The 27602-nt window shown below is 39.0% G+C and overlaps 2 protein-coding genes across 6 annotated transcripts in view; one reads left to right on the forward strand and one right to left on the reverse strand.

Annotated features, from left to right (window-relative positions):
- slc4a5a (solute carrier family 4 member 5a) overlaps positions 1-19399 on the forward strand; it is a 63796-nt gene extending 44397 nt beyond the window's left edge. For 2 of the 5 annotated variants that reach the window (XM_051950668.1, XM_051950664.1), the window contains 11 exons: positions 562-623; positions 1020-1211; positions 2655-2768; positions 6107-6268; positions 6557-6735; positions 6944-7016; positions 7858-7926; positions 8505-8678; positions 9171-9356; positions 9462-9520; positions 18370-19399. In XM_051950668.1, the coding sequence (XP_051806628.1) occupies positions 562-623; positions 1020-1211; positions 2655-2768; positions 6107-6268; positions 6557-6735; positions 6944-7016; positions 7858-7926; positions 8505-8678; positions 9171-9356; positions 9462-9520; positions 18370-18535 (1436 nt within the window). In that variant the 3' untranslated portion in view covers positions 18536-19399. The remainder of the gene's footprint in view (positions 1-561; positions 624-1019; positions 1212-2654; positions 2769-6106; positions 6269-6556; positions 6736-6943; positions 7017-7857; positions 7927-8504; positions 8679-9170; positions 9357-9461; positions 9521-18369) is intronic. The other 3 variants (XM_051950667.1, XM_051950665.1, XM_051950666.1) reach the window with 2 other exon arrangements.
- Positions 19185-27602, reverse strand: part of ogfod2 (2-oxoglutarate and iron-dependent oxygenase domain containing 2) — an 82097-nt gene continuing 73679 nt past the window's right edge. The window contains 3 exon segments of the mRNA XM_051950713.1: positions 19185-20215; positions 22374-22631; positions 23078-23202. Of these exon segments, the coding sequence (XP_051806673.1) occupies positions 19949-20215; positions 22374-22631; positions 23078-23202 (650 nt within the window). The 3' untranslated portion in view covers positions 19185-19948.

Here is a 27602-nt window from a genome sequence, read left to right on the forward strand (position 1 = left end):
TTCAGATAATTAATTGATGGTGTCAGTATTACAGTTTGTCTACCACAGAGGATTGACAAATTGATTTTCCAACTATAAAAGCTCAGTGCATATGTCAGCCCCAGTTCTTTTATCTCCCAGTTTTAAGGATCAAATGGTACTCTACCAAATATATGCACCTTGTATCAGCTGTTGTCTGTGATGATAAAACTGTTCCAGGAGTTCAAGAGTTTAAAGATACGGTATTCACTCTATCATTGTAACTTTCCCACATCCTTAGTTCCTCACTAATCTGTTTTGGAAATGTCAGAAATTTGCAATAATTTATGCAAATAGTGATTTCTGTAACTGATTTGCCTCATGTTTGCTTTCACCATGCACAAACAATGTGGCTCCCGTCTCTTACAAGTGAGTATTTTTTTGTTTGTTTATGTGCATGTCAGTGTCTGTGAGTCAGTCTCTGAAGCCCAGCAGCTGGATTCTCATCATGTTTTGCATTTCTTTTTCTTCCTTTTTTATCCTCTTCATATTTTGTCTCATTACCTTCCTGTCCTTCACTGTCTCTACCTCATTCATACACAGTGGCTGCAATGATCTTCAATGGGTTAGTTCCTATGCCAGATAACAGCTCTACTGTCTCTGGGGTAAGTGGTTGTTTCCATTCATTTTTCTTTTCTTTTCTTTTTTCTTTATTACTCTATTTTGGCACATTGTATTTCAAGCTGAATGTTTACTGGGCTGGTGACATTTCAGCTGTAAAATGAATTACAAGAGTTGTTTTGAGACCCACATGGCGAAATAAGCAAAATGGTTTATTTACAGCTAACCAGGTATGAGCTCTGTCTGACAAAGAAGTCGCTTTGCTTTCCTCTTTTTCTCCTTTTGTTTCTCACCATCTCTCCCATTAACCTCTCGCTCCCCTGTGTGGATAACAACTTCACATCTGTGCTGACAATTTTCAATCTGCCCGGGCCTTTGTCAAAACACTTGACTCTTGTTCATCCTCTCCTGTTTCCCCACCACTGCCACCACCATCCCAGTTGAATGTGACAGCTCTGGACTGGAGTCAGCTAAGCAAGAAGGAATGTTTGAAGTACGGAGGCTCTCTGGTGGGAAAGTCCTGCAAGTTTGTCCCAGATCTGGCCCTCATGTCCTTCATCCTCTTCTTCGGCACCTACTCCATGACCGTCTCCCTCAAGAAGTTCAAGTTCAGCCGCTACTTCCCCACCAAGGTGACAAAATCAGTCTGTAATTATGTCTTTCTGTTCATGTCTTTTGAAATGAACAAAACAAACACATTGGAGAAAAAGTGAAACTCCAATTAAAATGAAATTTACCCTAAGAAGTTTTCTAGTAAGCAAACAAAAGTTGTGTTTACATTCAGTGTTTCTTACCTAATTAATTTAGGCTTCATGCAAAAAGTTTTTTATATTCTCAACCTAAATTCCAAATGTTTTATTAACACCTTTGCTCTGTGGCACATAAGATTATTTTAAATGCAAGTAATCAACACCTGTAGGAATGCAAAAGTACATAAGAATTACAACAATGGTATTATTTGTAGTAAAATGAATTTAACCCTCTGAACCCCGAGGCCTACTTGAGGGTTTGAAAGGCAAGCTATGTATTTTTTTTTACATCATCACCAAAAATAAATAGTCTCCATCAGATCCAGTAAAAAAATTATTTAAAATAATCTGCACTCCACAGCACAACTGAGAAGCCTTGAGGAATGTCAAAACTTTAGGGATTATTTGAACTGCAGGCTTACACAGAACAAAAAAAGCAACAAGACAGCGTAAGACCAAAAGAAAATGTATTTGATCAATAAAATACGTGTAGTATCCCAGCTGACTGAAGGCAGGTGACACCTGTACAGGTAACAGTGTATCACAGGGCTGCACATAGAGACAAACAATCATACTCACATTCACACCTACACACAATTTAGAATCATCAGTTAACCTCAGCATGTTTTTGGACTGTGGGAGGAAACCTTTTCCAGAAATCCACCTTTGTTTCTTTTCTTTCGTTTTTTGTTTATTGTGTGTATGTTATGATTTTTATTATTATAGCTTTGTCACAATGCACAGATAAATTTTGACTTCTCTCTACTTCTGTCCATGGTTGTGCTGTTTCCATGGTGGTGCAGAACTTTATTTTGCTGTGAAAAATGAGTCCACAGTCAGTAAAAATATGACAGGAGCAAAAAATCTGCAGAAACTCCTCAGGGTCCAAAGGGTTGAAGTATCTCGAGAACCTGGAAGCAAAATAATGTTTACTAAATCAATTTTCAGTAGAATTGCAGCACTTTTTTCCAGACAGAAGATCTGTTTCCCGTCATTTTTGATACATAATATATCTTTTAGCAGCATACTGACTATAGTGTTGATTGTTGTTGGTTTAGTCTCCTCAGTTCCTACGCAATTCTGCTGCATGTCTGTCCTTTGTCTCATTTGTAACAGGAAGAGGAAAGTCAAACAGAGAAAAAAACAGCTGATCCCTTTGTTTTCAAGACACAGGGATTATCTTTGACACAAGTGAAGTTGGCCATGTCTCCACTTTTTTAATATGTATCACTTGCTTCCCTTTAAACATCATCTCTGCTAGCAGTTCTGCAAAGAAATGGTTGTTGTCTCATTTAGACTCTTTTATGTCTCTTTCTCTGGAAACAGCTGAGGAAACTCATCAGTGACTTCTCTATCTTCATGTCCATCATGACGTTTGTTGGACTTGATATGTTGATGGGACTCAAGACCCCAAAGCTGATTGTCCCAACAGAATTTAAGGTAATACACGTTACTATCAAATTGTACTTATTTAGAAGTACAACTATCACAAAACAGTTTTAAAAAAATAGCTGCTCTAAAGCGAATCAGGTATTTTAAAGTGTGGATGCCTGGTCTCCTAGACTGGTTGGTAGCAGATTTAACAAACTCCAGTCATTTTCAGACACTTGATATGTAATATGGTTGCTTCATCAGTTACTACTATTGTCATTCAGACATACACACGTGGACAAAATTGTTGGTACCCCTCAGTTAAAGAAGGAAAAACCCACAATTCTCACTGAAATCACTTGAAACTCACAAAAGTAACAATAAATAAAAATGTATTGAAAATTAAATAATCAAAATCAGCCATCACTTTTGAATTGTTGATTAACATAATTATTTAAAAAAACAAACTAATGAAATAGGGCTGGACAAAAATGATGGTACCCATAACTTAATATTTTGTTGCACAACCTTTTGAGGCAATCACTGCAATTAAACGATTTCTGTATTTGTCAATGAGCGTTCTGCAGCTGTCAACAGGTATTTTGGCCCACTCCTCATGAGCAAACAGCTCCAGTTGTCTCAGGTTTGATGGGTGTCTTCTCCAAATGGCATGTTTCAGCTCCTTCCACATATGTTCAATGGGATTCAGATCTGGGCTCATAGAAGGCCCCTTTAGAATAGTCTAACGCTTTTCTCTCAGCCATTCTTGGGTGTTTCTGGCTGTGTGTTTTGGATCGTTGTCCTGTTGGAAGACCCATGACCTGCGACTGAGACCAAGCTTTCTGACACCTGGCTGCACATTTCTCTCCAGAATGCCTTGATAGTCTTCAGATTTCATCGTACCTTGCACACTTTCAAGACACCCTGTGCCAGATGCAGCAAAGCAGCCCCAAAACATTACTGAGCCTCCTCCATGTTTCACCGTAGGGACAGTGTTCTTTTCTTCGTATGCTTGGTTTTTGAGTCTATGAACATAGAGTTGATGTGCCTTACCAAAAAGTTCCAGTTTGGTCTCATCTGTCCAAAGGACATTCTCCCAGAAGCTTTGTGGCTTGTCAACATGCATTTTTGCAAATTCCAGTCTCGCTTTTTTATGAGTTTTTTTCAGCAGTGGTGTCCTCCTTGGTCGTCTCCCATGAAGTCCACTTTGGCTCAAACAACGACGAATGGTGCGATCTGACACTGATGTACCTTGGCCTTGGAGTTCACCTTTAATTTCTTTGGAGGTTGCTCTGGGCTCTTTGGATACAATTCGAACGATCCGTCTCTTCAATTTGTCATCAATTTTCCTCTTGCGGCCACGTCCAGGGAGGTTGGCTACTGTCTCGTGGGTCTTGAACTTCTGAATAATATGAGCCACTGTTGTCACAGGAACTTCAAGCTGTTTAGAGATGGTCTTATAGCCTTTACCTTTAAGATGTTTGTCTATCATTTTTTTTCGGATGTCCTGGGACAATTCTCTCCTTCGCTTTCTGTTGTCCATGTTCAGTGTGGTACACACCTTTTCACCAAACAGCAGGGTGACGACTTGTCTCCCTTTAAATAGACAGACTGACTGATTATGAGTTTGGAAACACCTGTGATGTCAATTAAATGACACACCTGAGTTAATCATGTCACTCTGGTCAAGTAGTTTTCAATCTTTTATAGAGGTACCATCATTTTTGTCCAGGCCTGTTTCATTAGTTTGTTTTTTTTAAATAATTATGTTAATCAACAATTCAAAAGTGATGGCTGTTTTTGATTATTTAATTTTCAATAAATTTTTATTTATTGTTACTTTTGTGAGTTTCAAGTGATTTCAGTGAGAATTGTGGGTTTTTCCTTCTTTAACTGAGGGGTACCAACAATTTTGTCCACGTGTGTAAGTACTTTTATGTCAATATTTCTCATGGTTTCATTCAGACATACCTACCACAGTAAACTACAGAACCACAACATACACACAAGATTTGACAGTACATCAAGGGATGAATTATGCATTATAATGCAATAACAAATAAAGGCTAATAGCAGCTTAGCCTTTATTTGTTCCTAAACACTAAAAAATTCTGTTGTGCACTGATAATCTAACCACCAGCAGTAAAGATCTTGTCTCCATGTCTGAGATCATTTATGATTATAACAAATGAAAATGCTGCTGTTGCTCCTCGTGTAAATGCACGCAACTCCTCAATTTTGGAGATACGTGGATTCTCCTGCTGTTTAATGCTGCAATTGTTTAATAAACTCAGATTAAAGACTCGTAAAAACCGCTGGAAGCAACAAACTAAACTGTGACTGACTTGTGTGACAGCCCACTGGTCTGATCTGAAGAAAAGCACATGGTGTGATCGGCTGTTAGATAATTTATAATTACAAGCAATCAATGTATTCTGGTGTTGTTTAGTGGTGCAGGTATTTAACAAACTCAGAGGGGATTTTGGATGAATACTATTTTTGAAATTTAGAAAAAGCCTTTCCTAAATCACTTCACACAACTTCAAGTACCATTGCCTGTGCATGCCTGTCCATTAAAGTGGACAGGCATGCACTCCATACAGAAAGGTTGTTGTGTTGAAAGTGAGTTTGCAAACAAAACCTTTTGGACTATTGAACAATTGAACAATTCTAATATCTATCCATCCAATATCTATACACCGCTCAATCCTCATTAGGGTCACGGAGGGCTGGTCTCTATCCCAGCTCACTTGAGGCGAAGACAGGGGACACCTGGACAGTTCGCCAGTCTGTCGCAGGGCCACATATACAAACAGTCACACTAACATTCACACCTATAGGCAATTTAGAATTATCAGTTAACCTCAGCATGTTTTTGGACTGTGGGAGAAAGCTGGAGAACCTGGAGAAAATCCACATATGCACAGTACACAGAGAACATGCAAACTCCATACAGAGAGATCCCAGGAGAACGTGAACCGGGGATCTTCTAGCTGCAAGGCGAAAGTGCCAACCACCACTCCACTGTGCGGCCCACACAATTCTAATATAATGATTTAAAATGTCTTATAATGATCTCTTTGAGTCTACAATGTTCCACTGTTTGGGGTCACCCAGGCAATTTCATGTTTTCCATGAAAACTCACACTTTTATTCATATGCAAACATAACTGCACAAGAGTTTTCTAATCATCAGCTATCTTTCAACATCATTAGCTAACACAATGTAGCATTAGAACACAGGACTGGTGGTTGCTGGAAATGTTCCTCTGTACCCCTATGTAGATATTCCATTAAAAACCAGCCATTTACAGCTACAATAGTCATGTACCACGTTAACACTGGATTTCGGATCATTTGAATTTGATCTTCATTAAAAAAAACTATGATCTCTCTATTTTCACCAGCCAACTCGACCGGATCGTGGCTGGCTGGTGATGCCTTTCGGTAAAAACCCATGGTGGATATATCTGGCCAGCTTTGTTCCTGCTCTCCTCGTCACTATCCTCATCTTCATGGACCAGCAGATCAGCGCAGTCATTGTTAACCGCAAGGAGAACAAACTTAAGGTAAGTGTGCTGCTCCTATATGCTGCTTATCAGTAAAAAAAATAAAATAAAATAAAGAAATACATCTTTTTAAAACAATTAAATATGATTGAAATTTCTTTTTTACCACAGTTATTGATGATACTGTTCTTTTGTAATAATTCAAAATGATATTATTGCATGTTGGCACTATGTTTGCACTGAACAAAGCCAGAATAATACTCAGAAGAAGCAAAAAGAGCTTTGAAGCCTATAATGCCCACCTCATGAGGTCTTTATAATATGATCTGTGTCTGGTCTCCCTGGCAGAAAGGCTGTGGCTACCACCTGGATTTGTTTTGGGTGGGTGTCCTGATGGCCGCCTGTTCCTTCATGGGCCTACCCTGGTATGTGGCTGCCACCGTCATCTCCATTGCCCACATCGACTCTCTGAAGATGGAGAGCGAGTCCAGCGCTCCAGGAGAGCAGCCACAGTTCCTCGGGGTCAGGTTGGTCCACAGTAAAAAAAAATAATACAAAGACCATAGAAATAAAAAGAGAACTGTCAGCTCTGGAAATAGGCCCTTCAGGCTGCCGCTGGTAATATCACAGTATCAGAGAAACCCTGTTCTGAATCCTTTGTAGTTGAAATAGAGAAGCCTTGTGAAACTGACTTGACACTCTCTTGTGTATATTTCATCAATGTCAAATATACAGAGAACAAAGGGTGACAGGCATTTTGGTGTTTGCTCTTACCGGAGTCTCCATCTTCCTTGCTCCAGTACTTAAGGTATGAAGCACATGACAGATGAATCACACATTTCCAATATATGAACAGTGCATGGCTTTGTACAGTGTGCTGTCTGCCGTTGCTAGTCTGTAATGGGGAGCAAAACCATGCGATGACTGACAGCACTGAAATTTGAGTGGCGTTTTCTTTACCTTTCAACCAAGCATATGTTGCCTACTTCTTAACCAAATAATCCCAACCACTGATACCCAATTTAGCAGATTAGTTTCTCTTAGCTAGACCTACAGGAACTGTCAAATCAAGTCACTTATTATTGTTATTTATATAGCAGATTAAAACAGTGGTCACTGAGCCAAAGTGCTTTCCAGTAGAGAAAAAATGATCAGCATAACATATTATTATAAGAAGTTTGAATATCAAGGTAAAAACCCTACAGTGTAATTTATTGTGTAAATTAACACCGCTCAGGTTTAAGGCCCTACAGTACCATATACTCTGTTATTTTATTTAGTGACTGTTCTGCTGCCCTCTTCACCAGATCTCCCTTGTAAAGGAGGTCTCTGATCTCAGTGGGACTAACCTGGTTAAATAAATATACTCTAGAAAGTGTACCTCTACTACTTTTCACTAATAACTGAATAAATTCAAACTCGAATAAGTTAAGTTTACAAACTAATTAAAGAATTTCAGAATTGAATGGGTCATTTATATGCTGTATGTCCTGTGGTGTGTTCATTCAATGATTTATTTCAGAATTGTTTATTTATCAAACATAGATTACTTTGGTTCTCCATTCTACTTGTCATGTTAGCAGTCTATTAGCATATGTACATTCTGAGTGTAGTGTCTTACATGTTTTTATCCTGACTGTTGCTTGTAGTTTATCCCCATGCCTGTGCTGTACGGTGTCTTCCTCTACATGGGCGTAGCTTCCCTCAGTGGAATTCAGGTACAATGCGTGCCACATGTTTTTGGTATTAATCATAATGAATTGAGTTGTAGTTGCTTGGCCTCTCAATTATTGCTTTTCCTATAGCAAACAGAAGGCGTCTTATTTAAAACTACCAAACAACGTGAAGAAAGAGGAGGTTAGGCTGGCTTTTTCTGTAGTGTACATGCAGACTGTAAAGACCAAAAAAATCACATGAAAAAAAATACATAGGACTGACTATAAACATCAGAATTTTGTATATTGTGTGGAAGGAAAGAACAACTGATATTTATCTGTGTCAACTACATCTGTAGAGTACATATGTATGTCCCCAGTACCCAGGTGTCTCATTCCATAACCCACATTTTGGAATAACAATGCTACACATTTGAAACCACCTACAAAAGCAGATGCTCCTCAGTAACTATCCTCCAACAAACTGGACAGGCAAGCAGAGCTGTTACACATACACAGATCTCTCATAAAAACTTTGGGATTAGTCATTCATTCCATAGATATCCATGTAATTAACCTGTGCCACTTAGACCTTACGCTCTTTTGTCCCCTCTGCCCCCTTGTCTCATTGTCCTCCCCAGTTCTGGGACAGGATTAAATTGTACATGATGCCGTCCAAGCATCAACCGGACTACTCTTACCTCCGTCATGTTCCTCTGAGGAGGGTACACCTGTTCACGCTGATCCAGATTATGTGTCTGGCTGTGCTCTGGATCCTCAAATCCACCTTCCTGGCCATCATATTCCCTGTTATGGTAAATGTGATAAAATGCTCACATCTGTAACACAGATTTTCATGAATCCTTGTGTCATTGTTGGAGAAATGAGGCAGCCATTTTGAACCACCAAGATTTTTGTCCACATCTTGTTTGATCAGATAATTTGATACAATGTGGCAGACAAATATATAAAATAAAGGTTTCAAAATGCTTCAAACATGCCCCAGAGGGGATCAGAGATATGCTTCCGCTGAAACAGTGCAAGTCAAATGAAATATCAATATCAAAATTAATTTTTACTTTATGTAAAGAACCATGATAGAGGTTTAATGTCAATTTTAAAGATAATGTAAATATTAGAAGAGGAAGTCACTTGATCTCACTATGCATACCAGTGATTCATGCTAATGTCATTTCCAAATGCCATCCAGTTAAATCATATGCAGTACATATGTCAGATATGAGATGAATGTTAATGGGAGTTAAAACAAGGCTTGCGTGTCTGAACATCTGCATATCAAACACCAGATCCTGGGTCTGATGGTGGTCAGGAAGATGCTGGACATGGTCTTCTCCCGACACGACTTGGCCTGGCTGGACGACCTCCTACCTGAGAAAGAGAAGAAGAAGAAGGATGATGACAAAAAGAAGGGGAAGGGGAAGGAGAAGGAGAAGGAAAAAAAGAAGTCCAAAGCAGACGACAGTGAGGAGGAGGTGAGAAACTCAATCCTCTGCTGCCCCCTGCAGGACAACTGGGTTATGACATGAAGATCTGATGGTTTGTGTCTGTGCTCTACACGCGTTTGTGTTTCCTTGCAGGACAAGTACCACGCCTACTCCAACCACTCACCCAGCTCAGAGTCAGATTTGGATCGCAGGTACTGTGTTCTAAAACTGCACATCCCCTACCAAGACCTCGTCTATCCTGATGTTGCACAGTCTCAGTGGGGAGCGTACTGCCAGCGTGCTGCTGCACAAATGTAGAAATGTACACAAAGAAAATATGCAAGGGTCAGTTCACACAAATGACAAAAACAGCATGGCTTTTAGTGGCACTTCAGCACTGACATAGTTTTATAATTTATCTCAATCAACAATCTCACATGGTACAAAACAGTGTACCATGTGTAACTTACTAGAACATTAAGTTAAATATTAAGTCCTATATTGCACTGTACTGTATTAAACTTCAATTCTGAAGAGCTTGTACTTAATCTAAGTATTTGCATTTTATGATACTTTATAGTTCCACTCCACTGCATCTCAGAGATAATTATTGTCCTTTTTACTCCACTACATTTGTGTGGCTGCTGTATTGGGTTGTTAATTTGCTGGTTCAGATTAACACTGAATATAGCCAACAAGTAAATTCTATAATGTAGTAGATTATGATACCTAGTGGTATATATTATAGTTACAATTAGACCCCCACCCCAAGTCAAACTTAAACATTAAGGTATCCACAGTTACAACCCAACAATATAATTAATATAGCATATTTGCAGATAGAAGTTTCCTTCTTCTTCTTCTTCTTCTTATTGTTAATATTATTATTGTTGTTGTTGTTGTTGTTGTTGTTGTTATTGTTGTTGTTGTTATCTGGGGCATCACTCTTGTTGGACAATTCCTTGGATTCTCCACCATCGCCTCTGATAAAATGCTAGTTGCTGTAGGTTTGTCCTCCCTCACTAAGGCTGCTCCCCTCTTCAGCTCAGGCAAACCAATGGATGACATAAAACACATCATCACACAGACTAGATTTAAAACTGTGATATTCTGGGTATTACAGAAACATTTACTCAGCACTTACAGGCTTAATCAGCATTGGCAAGAGCTTGAATGGACCAGACATTAATTTATATGTGAAAGTCTCCCACTTCCACTTCTATGGAGTAAGATTACTGTCAAAAGTATTCATCCACAATTCTAACCATTCGTATTCGTAATGTTAAACGTTTGTATGTTAATAAAAAATGTGTACACAAAATTCTGCTGTCATATGCATGAGTTTGATAAATTAAGGGTTAGGATTGTTTTTACGAGTATGAACCTAAAAGTTGTGAGTGCAACTCTAATTTCTACGACTACGAAGTCTTCCCTGTGAGGACGAATTCAAGTTTATGGGTACGAGTAGAAAAATACTGGAATGACGTCACATAGGTCACAGGGGAAGGTAATCGAACACAGATTGCTCCAAACGCGCATGCGCCATTTATAAAGAGTAGACGCCGGGTGGACCCGGTGGACCTACCGGGGCAGGTGACGCCTCACAGGTCAAGTAAATAACACATCCAACTTCTTGTAATTTATTTATTTCATGAAACTGTACTGTTTTAATTGATATACAGTTTATGGACGAAAGACGGTACTGCTTAGCTTGCACGCTAACGAGCCGGGCCGGTGACACATTAGCCTTCTAATGCAAGGAGGCTAATGAGGAGGCTAAGGAGGCTTAATAACAAAACAAACATAATTTGAGATTATGAATCGTGGCAATTGGCGTATGAATCAGCCCATTGTACAGCCTAAATTGCTGTAAATTAAGTCCAGTTTTAGTTCTTTGCAAACTCAGACACGTGCATTAGTTTAGTTTACAATGAATCTGGCGGAGTTCGGTAAAGTTGGAAAGATATTCACAGATTCGGACTTCCGGCATCAATAACTCATGAGATATATGTTGTCAAAACATGAACGATGCCTCTTTCAAATCGTTGTAAGGTAGACAATGTGCTACAAGGCCAATTTTATCAAAAGTCGCTGTATTTCAAGCTACAGAAATAACATTGGCGTCTATGAGCAGCCGGCGGTGCAACGAGTGAACAGGGACCGTCTGCAAATAGCAAAACCGCTGCAACAGCGAAAAGAGACACTGCACATTTATTCAATAACTTTACTCTTGTACCCTGTAGAGCCACTAAAATCACTGGAGCCATGAATCGGCTGCGGCTGGTCAAACTACAACTCTTTGTTTGGTGCTAAATGAAAAATTGAATTTTAAGGATTTTTTATGTTTTGTATGATTATTTTATGAGTATTAAAATGGCACTTTTCTTCACGTATGTGGTATATTTTATATAACACACAGGAAAAATGGCATAAGGGCATAGTGTACTTGTTTGTCCAAACACATAATTCTGTATAGTAATGGAATTTACAATCCTTACCAAAGAGAGTATCAGATAACGCCAATATACCAAACAAACTGTTTAGACTGTCACCTCAAGTACTGATGATTGAGAAGAAAGACGATAAGACACTTTATTGCAAAGTTTCAGTGTCAATTGATTCATTTATACCATAATGTTAAATTGAGAGTAATATTTTTCTAGTTAAGGACTGTACAGACAATACTTGGAGGTAATAAACCTGACGGTCTGACCAGCACAGGTCACAGCAAGTACACTATGCCCTTATGCCATTTTTCCTGTGTGTTATATAAAATATACCACATACATGAAGAAAAGTGCCATTTTAATACTCATAAAATAATCATACAAAACATAAAAATTCCTTAAAATTCAGATTTTTAATTTAGCGCCAAAGCAAGAGTTGTAGTTTGACCAGCAAGAGCCCATTCATGGCTCCAGTGATTTTGGTGGCTCTACAGTGAAGTTAATGAATAAATGTGCAGTGTCTCTTTTCGCTGTTGCAGCGGTTTTGCTATTTGCAGACGGTCCCTGTTCACTCGTTGCACCGCCGGCTGCTCATAGACGCCAATGTTATTTCTGTAGCTTGAAATACAGCGACTTTTGATAAAATTGGCCTTGTAGCACATTGTCTACCTTACAACGATTTGAAAGAGGCATCGTTCATGTTTTGACAACATATATCTCATGAGTTATTGATGCCGGAAGTCCGAATCTGTGAATATCTTTCCAACTTTACCGAACTCCGCCAGATTCATTGTAAACTAAACTAATGCACGTGTCTGAGTTTGCAAAGAACTAAAACTGGACTTAATTTACAGCAATTTAGGCTGTACAATGGGCTGATTCATACGCCAATTGCCACGATTCATAATCTCAAATTATGTTTGTTTTGTTATTAAGCCTCCTTAGCCTCCTCATTAGCCTCCTTGCATTAGAAGGCTAATGTGTCACCGGCCCGGCTCGTTAGCGTGCAAGCTAAGCAGTACCGTCTTTCGTCCATAAACTGTATATCAATTAAAACAGTACAGTTTCATGAAATAAATAAATTACAAGAAGTTGGATGTGTTATTTACTTGACCTGTGAGGCGTCACCTGCCCCGGTAGGTCCACCGGGTCCACCCGGCGTCTACTCTTTATAAATGGCGCATGCGCGTTTGGAGCAATCTGTGTTCGATTACCTTCCCCTGTGACCTATGTGACGTCATTCCAGTATTTTTCTACTCGTACCCATAAACTTGAATTCGTCCTCACAGGGAAGACTTCGTAGTCGTAGAAATTAGAGTTGCACTCACAACTTTTAGGTTCATACTCGTAAAAACAATCCTAACCCTTAATTTATCAAACTCATGCATATGACAGCAGAATTTTGTGTACACATTTTTTATTAACATACAAATGTTTAACATTACGAATACGAATGGTTAGAATCCTGGATGAATACTTTTGACAGTAATCTTATTCCATACACTTCAACATATTTAGCTGCTAATATTGTGGTACTTCTTCTCCAGTAAAACAGACTTTTCTACATTGTTGCACTGGTACTTTTATAATGGTTGAGTGTGCAGGGTTTACTGGGACCTATTGGCAGAAATGGAGCATAGTATTTACAGTAATGTTCTCAGTGTCTAATCACATGTCATTATGTTTTAATTATCTTAAAATGAGCCATTTATATCCACTGAGTCTACCAAGTGGCACCATCACGTTTCTTGAGTCATCCAAATAGACAAACCCAATACTGGCTCTTCAGAGGGCTTTTCGTATTTTGATGCATTTTTGGTGCATGTTACGAAGGAGAGGGTAAAGTATGGGATAGTCAGATGGTTGCAACATGCAATCCCACTGCTAGATGCTACTAAATCCTACCAAGCAAAGCTTTAATTTCTCCTTTTCCTGCTGGATTTTAATGTGCATTGCATATAGACTTGCAAGCAGAGTGAGGAGCAGCGATAGTAACCTTCCCCTCAGGGGTTCATGGACTCAGAGTCTACAGGTAGGGTTAGGGTTAGGGTTAGGAAACATGGACATAAAAACTGAGTAGGACTTTAACAGCTCAAGTACACTGAAATTATTTCAAAATACTTCTAATGTATGTTACATTATAATAGCAGACAAGCTGCATTTTATTACTGAAAAAATATGACGTTGAGGTGAAAACAAATCAGGAAAGAACTGTGTGAGAAAACACTAGAAAGAGATTCATGATCAGAATTGACACTGAGCTGAACTTTTGGTTTTCCAAGCACTTATGACAGTTTGACCAGGGCTAGTTCTCTCTCTGAATGGGCCATGGTCTAAGTGCTCCTTAAATTATCTTTGCAAGAAACCATCTTAAAATTTGGGTGTTGTATGTAATGTAGGTGTATAAACAGCTGTGTGTTGACAGTCAAAACTGGCTTGCAAGCTTCACTCTATAAGTACAGCTTCTGAAATGTCTGCTTCTCAAATTTTTTCCTCCTCTGCAATGCAGTGGATATGATTTTTTTTATGGTGTGATCAGCAATGGAAAACCATTAAAATGAGTTGCAGCATCTCTCTCTCTTACTCTGCGTAATCCATTCTTTCTTGGAAAGAAAATAATTCCAATAAAAACTGTTCACAGTGACTTCTGTAGACTCTCCGAACTAACTGGTATAGCGTTTCTGTAGTTTTTGGTGATTTAAAACAAAAATAAGAAAAAAATTTAATTCTATATGCTGCAAGCACCCTAAATTCCAGTTGTGTTCATTATAATGCAGAAATCCATGAGACAGTTGTCTCAAACTGTGTCCAAAGATGTTTTTCTGCATGGCTAAATAGCAGTACAAGTAAATTATAGTTTAGCACTTGTAAAAAGTATTCACCCCCCTTAGAAGTGTTCCCCTTTAATTGCATTTCAACATGAAATCATAATCCATCTGTTTTTGCTCTTTTGAAAATATTTTTGAAAAAAGACTCCTTAATGTCAAAGTTAAAACAGATTTATATCAAGAGATGTCAGTCAATAATGAATATAGAATGCAAAATATGTGACTGCATAATTGTCACCCCATTCAAGTCACTGATCAGTGGATGTACCTTTGACTATAATTAGCCTGTGTGGATAGGTCTCAGACAGCCTTGTACATCTGGACACTAAATTACACCCCTTTCTTGTTTGCAATAACTGCTGGTTGCATGAGAATCATGAGTGAACAGCCTGTTTCAAGTTCAGTCACCCGTTAAACTTCAGGGGCCCGCATTTGGGCCGTTTTGAGATGTGCAAAAGTATTTTGCTTAATTGACTGAAGCTGCAAACTCGATGATTTAATGAGCCATTCGCAGTTTCACTGTACCGGCTGTTTGTACTTAGACTTGCATGACTTAATCTTTGAGACAAGGATATGGAAAGCTTAGATTCTCATGAATCCGCCAGTATAAACCACTTTCAGATGTAATTACCACAGCGGGTAATATAAACACATTTGTCCAACAAACAACAAATAACGTAAACAGCACAACTCACCTTTGAAGGCTCATAACTAGTCACAGATGAAAATATTCCACAAAAAACGGCCATAATCCAACCTTGGACATCCAGACAAAACAAGCCAGTAAAATATTTTGTCCAAAACATGTCTTGAAATCAGTAAATAATCCACAAATTGCTAGTTTTCGTGCACGTGCACCTCACACTGCACGTCCCATATTCCCTGTATTTCTCTTCATATTTTTATTTACAAATAAGATATTGGCAATCTTTTGTTCAGCCTTCAAAGGTGAATTGTGCTGTTTACGTTATTTGTTGTTTGTTGGACAAATGTGTTTATATTACCCGCTGTGGTAATCAAATCTGAAAGTGCTTTATACGGGCGGATTCATGAGAATCTAAGCTTTCCATGGGTGTATAATGTTTCTATCATCGAGTTTGCAGCTTCGGTAAATTAAGCAAAATACTTTTGCACATCTCAAAACGGCCCGAATGCGCCTATCTCAGCTGACTCAAGCGAAGCCAGGGGACACCCTGGACAGGTCGCCAGTCTGTCACAGGGCTACATATACAGACAATCACATTCACATTCACACCTACGGACAATGTAGAGCAGGGATGTCAAACTCATTCCACAAAGGGCCGGTGTGGCTGCAGGTTTTTGTTCCAACTAAGCAGCATCACACCAGACCTGACTCATTTAATGAACCGATCTCAGTCTCCAGACAGGTGATTGGTCAGACTGTGTGCTCTAGGCTACAGCATTTAGTTCCAACATATCTACAGCACACAGTCTGACCAATCGCCTGTCTGGAGACTGAGATCGGTTCATTAAATGAGTCAGGTCTGGTGTGATGCTGCTAAGTTGGAACAAAAACCTGCAGCCACACCGGCCCTTTGTGGAATGAGTTTGACATCTCTGATGTAGAGTAATCAATTAACCTCAGCATACTTTTGGACTGTGGGAGAAAGCCGGAGTACCCGGAGAAAACCCACGCATGCATGCATGCACAGGGAGAACATGCAAACTCCATGCAGAAAGATCCCAGGCCCACCGGGGAGATCTTTTTGCTGCAAGGCGAAAGTGCTAACCACTACTCCACTGTGCAGCCCTATTATCTCAAGTAAAAAATTTAAAAAAAAGTTTTCTGAAAATTTATCAAAACGGAGTTATCTGTCGTTGCAAATGAACTCTTCAATTGTAAACTTATATTAAAAAAAATACATTGAGTACGTTTTAATCTCAAAAAGCAAGTGTTGTGAATACTGTTTTTTTTTGGCACTGTAATGTTTTTGTAATTTGGTTGAACTGACCCTTTAAAAATACAAACAAAATAGTACATTATTATTAAATGTTTTATCAAAATGACCACAGCAAACACTAATTTGGATATCTGTCAAATACTAAAGCCAACTGCGATGCAAGAACATAGCCCATAAAAGCTTTTGTTTTGTCACGATGTTGTGTTATATTAAGAAAAGTTTGAAAAAGAACAGAGGAAGGAATATTATAGAACTAAATATGGGTATATTCTTGTTTGAGGGGATGATAAAACAGTATATTAATCTGGAAATACACAACTCATTAGTGCTTATAGTTTTATTGTTCATGGCAGTGAAGGTTAATACTTGTAAATTATACAAATGATTATTTTTATATGGGAACATCTGCATCCACTGGTACAGACTGATTATTTATGTGCAACATCATCCTCATAGTCCAGATTTCCCTAGTTATTTGGGCTCAGTCTCCTCTCCATGCACTTTAAGGCAATGCAGATCATTGTAATGTGATTAACAGTGCACTCCTGCTGCTACTCTTCCTGTGTAATGTGCTAAGTGTCAATATGACATCATGTGCACTGTGCTGCCCTTTGTACACACAACTCCGATTCTTCATTGATGTGTGTAGATTAACGTGGTATTTAGATAGACTAATCAACTAATGTGTGGTCTTTTTAGTGTGGTATATATCTAGTGCATTTAGAGGATTTATTGCAGGTCACTTCAGATTCAACTGTACAATCATCCATATGTAGCAAACATGATTTTGGTTGTTTCTTTTTACTCCGTGTGTTGAATATGTTTAGCACATCATCCACACCTGCATGCAAAATGTAGTCTGACCCCAGCTCTCTGAATCGCCCTCACCTGGAGCCACAGCAGTTTCAGGCAAATATATTGCCACGAAAGTGCAGCCTTTCCTTATTTTGAATTTACACCTAGACGTTAAAGCATTTTTTTAAGCTTAATAATTGTAATACTGCGTTTTTTTGTCCTTTGAGGGAGATTTTGAATTTGAAAATTTCCCATCATGTCTGCATTGCTTTGAAAGAGGCATGGTTTGGAATTAAAATTGATTAATATGAACTTGTTTTGACAGATGCTGTCAGCTGTGAATTTAGATAAAGAAAAAATAGTATGTGCTTGTCCTTTATTGTCAAATTGTGTCATTCCTTTTAAAAAAGATGCAGCTTTCAACAATGCTCTGCTTTCAGTCATTTGTTGAACAAATCATTTTACAAAAGACAGGCACAATCAAAATTCTAAATCTTGGAACAAGTAAATTTGCAAACTATTAAAAATGAATATTTCAAAAAGCAAGGAGTGTTGTTTAATGAAATGCAATCAATAAAAAGTCATGATATATTGTATGAATGTTCTTGCAATTACTGGTTCCATTACATTTTTGTGATTATATGTGTATTTATTACATTATATTTAGAGGTTTTTGGTTTTGTCAAGATCAACCAGACTCTATGTTCATAAAAAAAAAGTTAATCTGAGATTGATATCAAATAATAATGCTTAAATATTTTTAGAAACGGCAATTAGGTTTGATCTTGATCTCTCCACTGGATTCCCATATATATTGTACACTGTAAACCCTCTCACAGCCTCAAAGTTTCCCCGTCACCACTCCCAGTCTGAACCATGAGACACTGCGACTGCAGACAAAAACTACAGCATCATGTCACTCTTTAGTTCCTCTGTCACTCATCAGTGACATAAGCTGCTGGAGTTTTTTGCTGGAGTCCTGATGGCTGAGAACCTCTGGCCTCCCTGGTAGCCGATCATTGTCTTTGTCTGTGGGTGTGTATGGTAACTGGAGCTCGCCCTTCCTTAGCATCACCCTCCACTTGAAGATCTCCTGCCCATCATCTCCAGCCATCCCTATGGGCCGAGGAATAGCCTGCCCCGTACCCCAGGTCAAGATCGAGATGGAGTCGGATTATGACTCTGACATCGACCACCACCGTCCCCGGGACATGAGCAGTGAGACCACGTTGTGAAGCTGAGACACAAAAGCTTGTTGACAGAACAACACACAACACAGTGTGGGCGGACTACTAAGTGCAACCAGTGCTGACCCACCTACAGTATGAGGTCGTACAAACTGACAGCTGTGAGCAAACTGAGTAGACGCCTGAACAGACTGGGATGGGACTGATGCAATCACTGCATTTGGAAAAGCATTTGCTTTTTAACATGTGAACAAATAATCTATTGAAAACTAAATTTATTTATTTTCTTGTATGATGTAAAGAAAAAATATTTATCTGTATATGGCAATATATTTGTTGTGAAAACTGTATCTTTATTACCACTAGCTATATATCTGTATTGTACTATCATTGTAATTACACTAAATAGAACTTGTACATTCATTTCACATACGCCTGTGTGTACAGTTTGATTTTGAGGCAGGAAACCTGAAAGCAAGCACTATTTTAGGAAACTCAACTATTTACCAAAAGCTTTTAAAGTCTGCTGTACAAAGCCATGCCTTTTGTTATACATTATGTGCATTGACGCTTGTATTTGTATTTTGGTGCATCTGATCCCACAGACCAGCTCTCCTTTCCTCTGTTTCTCCCAGTCTGTTTCTTTTGTGCCAATATGGAGATATTGGCACAAAAGCAGGAACAAAAAGAAACAACCAAAAGGCCCTGATGTTTTAATGTCTCTAAAAAGCATCCATGTAGTTTGCAGGATGTAGCTGACAGGCTCATATTGTGTTTCTACCTCCAAAGACTCTGTACAAGAACATGATTAACCACAGCGCTACGTATACTACAATAACGAGAATTGCACACAGAAAGGATATTCATGAACTAGCAGAATTCATGTCATTAAACTTCCATTATTCCAAACTATGACTGAGTGATTTTTTTTTTCTGTACATGTATGGCAAGTGAGAAATCGGTAGTTTGACAAATACAGATGATCCTAAATATGTGATCACTTTCATTCTTCCTGATCCAGAGCACTGATAAAGCACATTTTGCAAAAATAGTCAACACAGTAGTCAATAGGAAAACACTACAGCACCGGTTTAATATCGGCAGTGTCAAGTTCTAGATTCACGGGCACAGACAGATGCCAGCAACCACTGACAGATAAACTGCTGTGGGAAAAGATGATGTAATGGAGTTTTTATAGAGATGCACTGAATTTGACACGTTGGATGAATACTATGAATTCTGACCTTATTGTGTGGAGCTATAAAATAGGAAAAATAGGACATTTATTTGAATGTCTAAAACCTAGAACTGTAAATTGCTCATAATCATTTGTTGCACAAATCAATACATATTAAACATTCTGATTTGGAATAGTCAAAATGTGCTATTCGATTAAATTGAGTCTAATTCCTACGATCACCCAGTCGATGGACGTTAAGGAGAACATAACAGCTTGATTCATCACGTCAACACACATGAAGTGTGTAGGGGTTCCTTGGAGTGATTGGTGAAGCCGTCAGCGAAGCCTTCTCCCTCCTCCAGCGACGGCTTCCTGTTGCACATGGGGCACAGCTTATTGCGTTCTTGAGAGGCTCTCATCCAAATTATGAGGTTCCAGCGCTGGCCAGAAGAGATGGGCAGGGCTCCATGCATGTGTTGGCCCCGGTGGAGGAGGCCCTCAGTCACCCGGTGTTCAACCTCTGAGCACTCGGTTTCACTTACTGATACCTGCAGGAGGCAATAAAACGCTCGTGTTTAAATACGAATTCCAAACAATAACAGTAAATTGTAAAAGATTACATGGAAAAGAATATTATTTGTAAGAATGGTCATTTTACCATCAATAATAAACACATTTATTAGAAATTATCTTTTAGAAAAAAAATATGTATCCCTTAAACAAGTGAAATTGTAATTATTTTCATTTTGTACATAGTTCATTTTATATTGTACATTAGATTTTTCATTATCACTTATTTGCTTCTATACACCCATCAGCCACAACATCAAAACACAAACAAATGAAGTGAGTATGTCAGGATCCTCTCCTCACCCTCACCTGACATCCCAAATATCCTATCGGTCTCCCTCCTGTTTTTCTCCCTCTTTTTCTCTCCTTTTTCTCTCCCTCTCGTGTTCTCCTCTCCCTCTCTCTCTGCTCTCCCTCCTCAGCGCTTCACCTGAGTGAGTGTGGCCTCTCAGCTGCTACCACTCAGGTGATTAGCTTCATCATGAGACCCGGACAGCTGAAACTGATTGCCAGAATTACACCTGCCTCAATAAAGACCGGCTGAACCATCCACTCCCTGCCAGATCGTCGAACTTGACTTACCAGTCAGTACTTTCTAGCCACCAAAAAGCTATGTTGCAAATCTGGAGGTTTTAACATCTTTTTATCTCTCTACTGCTGTCCAGGCTCTCACCTGCTCTGTCACCCTGGGACACCCCCGGAACCCATTCAGCCCACTTCTTTCCCCCCCGCTCCCCTTCCCCTGCGTCTGTCTCCCCACCGGCTTCCCTCCTTCATCTGCCGCCCGCTGTCTGGAACTCACCCATCTCCATAAATCATTCATCCTACAATAAAAACTGTTTCATTCACCCAGCTCTGGTCGTGTGGCTCTCTGCTCGGGTCCAGATTCCTGAAATCGTGACAGAGTAACACTGATTATCTTTTTATAATGGTGAGATATATTAGGCAAAAAATAAACATTTAGCCAGGAAAAATGGGCAATGTGAGGATCTGAGTGACTTTAATGAGGGTCAAACTGTGATGCTAGATGATATCGGGTCTTGTGGGATGTTCCTAGCATGCTGTGGTTGGCACCTCCAAAAACTGCAGAAGGAAGAGCAATTTGTGAACTGGTGACATGGTCTGGGTGTTCAAAGTTAATTGATATGTAGGAAAAATACTGGCCAATGTAAACCGATCCAACACAAGAAGGAAATGTTCTTGCTGGGAATCATCAGTTCCTGCATTCATGTGGATGTCACTTTGACATATACCACTACTTGAACATTCTTGCAGACCACGTTCCATCCCTTCATGTATTCTCTGATGGCTTCATCTCTTTCAGCAGGATAGTGCCCAGGTGGGAAAACCAGTCATACCCATGGAGGCACCATATCCACAATTTGAGTACAGAAAGAATCTGCTGCATATATCTTAATACCTAATATCATATGGAGTAAGATTACTGTCAAAAATATTCATCCACGATTCTAACCATTCGTACTCGTAATGTTAAACATTTGTATGTTAATAAAAAACTTGTACACAAAATTCTGCTGTCATATGCATGAGTTTGATAAATTTAGGGTTAGGATTGTTTTTACGAGTATGAACCTAAAAGTTGTGAGTGCAACTCTAATTTCTACGACTTGTCTACCTTGTGAGGACGAATTCAAGTTTATGGGTACGAGTAGAAAAATACTGAAATGACGTCACATAGGTCACAGGGGAAGGTAATCGAACATCGATTGCTGGCAGCGGTGGACCCATACATTGACATTTATAAAGAGTAGACGCCGGGTGGACTCGGTGGACCTACCGGGGCAGGTGACGCGTCACAGGTCAAGTAAATAACGCATCCAACTTCTTGTAATTTATTTTGGGTTTTTTGTGTACAAGTTTTTTATTAACATACAAATGTTTAACATTACGAATACGAATGGTTAGAATCGTGGATGAATATTTTTGACAGTAATCTTACTCCATAATATCACGGGACAACTTTAGAGGTTTGTAGAGTCCAGGCATGATGAGGGACCTACACAATGTTTGCAACTGGTTTCAATGTTGTGGCTGATTGGTGTAGACCTAAAATGCTATTTTGTTGTCTGTACAACAGTAATAACAGCATTGAGAGCTTTATCAGTATTGTATCACCTGTCTCATATCACCAAAATAAAGGTTCCCCTCAGTGAAGTCCTTTCCGAGTGAAACATTGAGGGTGACCTCTGCATTGTCATAGTGGTAGCTCAGGTCCAGGTCTTCATTCATGTCATATTTAACCACAAAGGCCTTGTGGCTGTCCAGACAGCGCCCCCCACAGTCCGGGTACAGCAGGGAGGTGATTGGCTGCAGGTACTGCTCACGGAGAGGTGTGATGAAACCCTCGTCAAAGCCCAGCTCATTGAGGAGAATCTGGGGAGAGAGAAAATAGAAGAATATCATGAATAAAGCAACTTGTAGATAATGTATCCACAACCTTTCTACCACTACATTTTAAAGTCAAAAGGATTTGTGACTTTTATATGGTCCTTATTTAAGATTTAAGAGTGCTATTTTACAGCTAACAGCCACATAATGTAATTAATTGTTTAAGTGGTCCACTATACTGCATAAATGCTACTGTGAAATAACCCTGGACGTTCCCTTACTTTCCTCGAAAATTCACGTGGCTGCCTGCACCACACCTTTCATACTTCAAGGAGTTCCAAAAATTTATATGAGCAATGTTACCATTGCTCATATATACATTGCTCAATGTTACCTGTGGAGCATCATTTTAACAGCATCAATTAAAATGAAATACGGACGACTGAGCAGCCGTTAAACAGTGTTTCAGCCGGTAGCATTGGATTCATTACCCCATAGTGGTTCATGGTGTTGGGTCTTCCTTTAGGGGTTGAAGACTGCTCAAAGTGTTCCATCTCCTCCATAAGCTCCTCACAGAAGCTTTTCTCAAACACAGGCAGGTGATACACCCTCGGGGCTTTAACAGAAAGAGGAGAATAAATGAAAGATGCTCATTGTATAACTGTTATGCCATGGTATAATCAACATAAACACTTTGAGATCATGGTGGAAATGACTATAAATTTTCAAAATTCATATTCCTTCAGAGCCATAACTCAGTCAAATCTGCATCCACAGTATAATAGACATATTTTAGATCCAGTGTTTAAACTGAGGATACCATCATGTCTGATGTCCATTACAACAAAGTCCAAAAATCTACTTAAATGTGACATGAAAAGACTCTTTATAACTTGAGAACTTGCCTGTCATGTTTTTAAGTATTTTACAGAATCAAAATGATCCAGTGCCACTACATCTATGTTGCAATCAAACAGGAGCTGCTAATATCTATTAGCATTTAAACATCTGTTCCCAAACAATGTAGGAGAGCTACAGAGGTCTCCCAATGCATTTAAAAGATAAAAACAATTACTTTGAAAGGCGTGCATTTTTAAAATGAATATCCTAAATGTAATATATTCATACTGTCAACATAATGAAAATGTGTAAATTCCTCATGTCTATTATGCAAAAGTAAAAAAAAAAAATCGATACCTGCAAATAGCAAATATCCTTTAAATTTGGCTCCAGCCCCCTTTGAAATTGTTTTCTTGTGCAGCGATACACTGCTCATAGTGCCTCTGCCACATTTGGAGGGTTCCTAGAAGCTCTGATTTATAAGCATTTCAAGCACCATGGGTCTCCTTCACTACTTTACTCTCAGCAGCTACTCTCCAGCTTGAATTTTGTTTTGGAGAACAAAAAGGAAATTTCAAGGAGCTACATCTGGCAAGTAGGGAGAGTGGAGGGGCAAATGTTCTCCCTCAGGACATGACAGTCCAACACATTGTTGACAGTCCAGCTGTGCAAGATGACTTCACAGTGCACAACCACGTTAATGTTGAACAAAACGATGACCTTGCTCTTGTTTAAGCTGCTGACCTGGTGTGCCCTCATCTGCCTTGGAGACTGCAGGCTCTTTCACAGAAAACTGCTGTTTGTTTTCTTGGTTATAGCCATGGACCAAACTCTTATCATTAGTGATGATCCTGGACATGAAAGCCGAATCAATCTGACATATAGAACGTGATGTTTGCTCTCTGTGCAAGACTGAGGTACAAATGTGCAAATGGGGAGCTACACAGTGGCTCAGTGGTTAGCAGGAGCTGATCTAGAAAAAAATTAATAGGGTGGCATACGCGTCTGTGTACCAGGGGTGTAGTCTACGTGATACACAGGTATACGCCATATACCCACTAGAAAATTTTCCAAATTTCCGTATACCCATTTTAAAATGCGCAACGATACGTATACCCAAAGGTGTAAACACGCAGGTATACGCCGTATACCCACTAGAAAAGGTCCCGAATTTCCATGTAAAAACTTAAAAATGCGCAAACATATGTACCAGTATGTTTTTTGACATAACATTCACTTTTGCGTTCATAAATTCATGTTCTCTGTGTTAGGAAACGGTGAAGCTGTATGGGATGGGTGAAGGTGTATGGCTTAGAACAGGGCTCACTAATGGGCGGACCGCGGCCCGGATCCGGACCCAGACGCCGTCTATACAGGTGTAAATTTGACAGGTCGCTTCTATTTTACCGGTGCAGCTTTCCAGTGTTTATCATTGGTCTATCAGCTCAGAAACACACAGACCAATTACATATGAGTTCAGTCATCCCACGTGACGCTACTCAGTCAATAAAGTCTCTGCATTGCATTGCAGCTTTGCCTTCAAAAACCAGTTGAGAGATGAGGGACAGAGATGAGGACAGTAGTGATGAGTACTAGTAGACTACACTCTAAAAGGTAATAACTGTGCATACATAAATCACATTAGTATACATTACTTATTTTTCACTATCCTGTTAATTAAACTCGTGGATTGTATTACTCATAGTACTAGTAAACAGTACTCATTTTCCTTAAAGCGATATAAAACTCAGTTCATCCAAGTAAACTGACCTTGAACCATTCTAGAGTAAGTGTATGCAGAGCTCAGCAGTGCACATGCGCACAGTGTTGCCAACTTAGTGACTTTCTCACTAAATCTAGCGACTTTCCAAAGCGTCCTAGCGAAATTTTTTGTCAAAGCGACTAGCGACAAATCTAGCAACTCTTTCTGCCGTTTTGGAGACTGACAGGAAAACGGATCATTCTGCAGTTACTGAGCGACTTTTTCTGGTGTTTTAGAGACTCTGACATACAAGCTCGGAACTTTCTGCACCTACTGTCCTCAACAAACAGCAAGTGCTGCTGTGAGCTCCTCCCCGTCCCAAAGCACTCACAGGCGGTCCGTGTAGGAGCCCCGCAGCAGTCCCACTTTCTGTTTAGAGGAGACCCACATCACTCTGTGGCCAGACGGCAGATGAATCGTGCATGCGCAAAGTAGTTGCAGATCCCGTCCTGGCTTTAAGCTGTAGCGGTACAACTAAAATGCACTGTTGCACCCTACAAAGGTCTGATGTTGAAACATAAAACCTTGGTTTTGAATTAGATATTTCAACCTTACACAACAGCTAAGGTAAAGAATACAATGCTTCAAAAATCAACACAAATCATATATTTTTAAACAGTCCAGTCCGGGTTTTCTCTAACCCCTTCTTATTACAGTCCGACCCATTCAATATAAATAATCCACTCCAGGTTTTCCAATCAATCCAACAGAAAAATCCAAACAAGGAAGCGGGTTACGGCTGTTCTTACAGTTCCAACAAAAGACAGAAAACAAGTACTCCAAAAGAAATCGCTGCTGTTCGGTTCAGGAACGGAGGATGAACCATAAACAAGGGGAACTCCAAAGGAAAGCCCTGCTGTTTGGTTTGAGAACGGAGGATGAATCAAAACGGGGAAAAAAGAAAGTAAACCAAACCCATAAGCTCCCGTGGAAGGTTTTATTGGAAAACCTACTTCAGTATACATAGGTGCATAGGTGTGTGTGTCTATTAACATATATATATATATATATATATATAAATATTCATATATATGGCATGCCGTTTAGGAAATTATATATATATAATGAAAGTACGAATATATTGAACGAAAGTCAAAATATATTGAATTAAAGTCGATACATATATTGAATGAAAGTCAGAATATATGGAATGAAAGTCGGAATATATTGAATGAAAGTTGGAATATATGGAATGAAAGTACAAATATATATAATTAGATTTTCATTCCATATATGAAGAGTTCATTTACAAAAACAGGTAACTCCATTTTCAGAAAACTCATTTTTTTATTGTTTACTTGAGATAATAATAATAATAACACTAATAATTTATTTTTTCTCTATTTTGTCATGTATTTTACTACTGAGTCAAATACACTCAACTTCAGTTTGATTGATATTATCTCAAGTAAACAATAAAAAAATAAGTTTTCTGAAAATTTATCAAAATGGAGTTATCTGTTTTTGCAAATGAACTCTTCATATTCAGATTTTCATTCCATATATTCAAAGTTTCATTCCATATATACAAAGCTTCATTCCATATATTCAGACTTTTTCCTACGGTGCCCCGGAAGGGAGATGGCAAACAAAAACAAGAATCTTATGAGACGTTTGCTCTTCAGATTAGCTCTGCTGTGATTAGCTATCTGTCTTCATCGTTGTCACAGGCAACGGCGACTACGTTTGAGAAGACAGGTAATTTTTAGAGATGTTTGGATTCTGAACACTGAACGTGTTAGCATTAGCTTAGCTACTTAGCTTCGACTACGTTTGCATCCACTACGTAGCGGTTTGACATGCTATATGTAGATAATATCTATTTTTATCTTTATAGCTTGTCTTAAGGCTAATTACAAGGCAGAGGTCAGCTGTTGCCTGAACACATCCACGATCACGCCACTGATGGGACACAATTGTACTGGATTTCAGCTGAAGGCTGCTGTTCTGTCCAAACTGTCATGAGACATTTTTATTGTGATATACAGTAACCTCCACTGTTTTTAGCTTTTGATTGAATACATTTTTTTGGGACGAAGAAATCACTATTGCATGTTTATACTTAAATGCCCTACATATGATATATCACTATAGCATGAACTTTTTACATTTTCCATAAATTTCACCCAAAAGTTGAATACAGTGCCTTGTGAAAGTATTCGGCCCCCTTGAACTTTTCAACCTTTTGCCACATTTCAGGCTTCAAACATAAAGATATAAAATTTAAATTTTTTGTCAAGAATCAACAACAAGTGGGACACAATCGTGAAGTGGAATGAAATTTATTGGATATTTTAAACTCTTTTAACAAATGAAAACCTGAAAAGTGGGGTGTGCAATATTATTCGGCCCCATTGCATTAATACTTTGTAGCGCCACACAGCTGCAAGTCGCTTGGGGTATGTCTCTATCAG

This window comes from Acanthochromis polyacanthus, chromosome 7, assembly GCF_021347895.1.
Source record: "Acanthochromis polyacanthus isolate Apoly-LR-REF ecotype Palm Island chromosome 7, KAUST_Apoly_ChrSc, whole genome shotgun sequence".
Classification (NCBI taxonomy): Eukaryota; Metazoa; Chordata; class Actinopteri; family Pomacentridae; genus Acanthochromis; species Acanthochromis polyacanthus.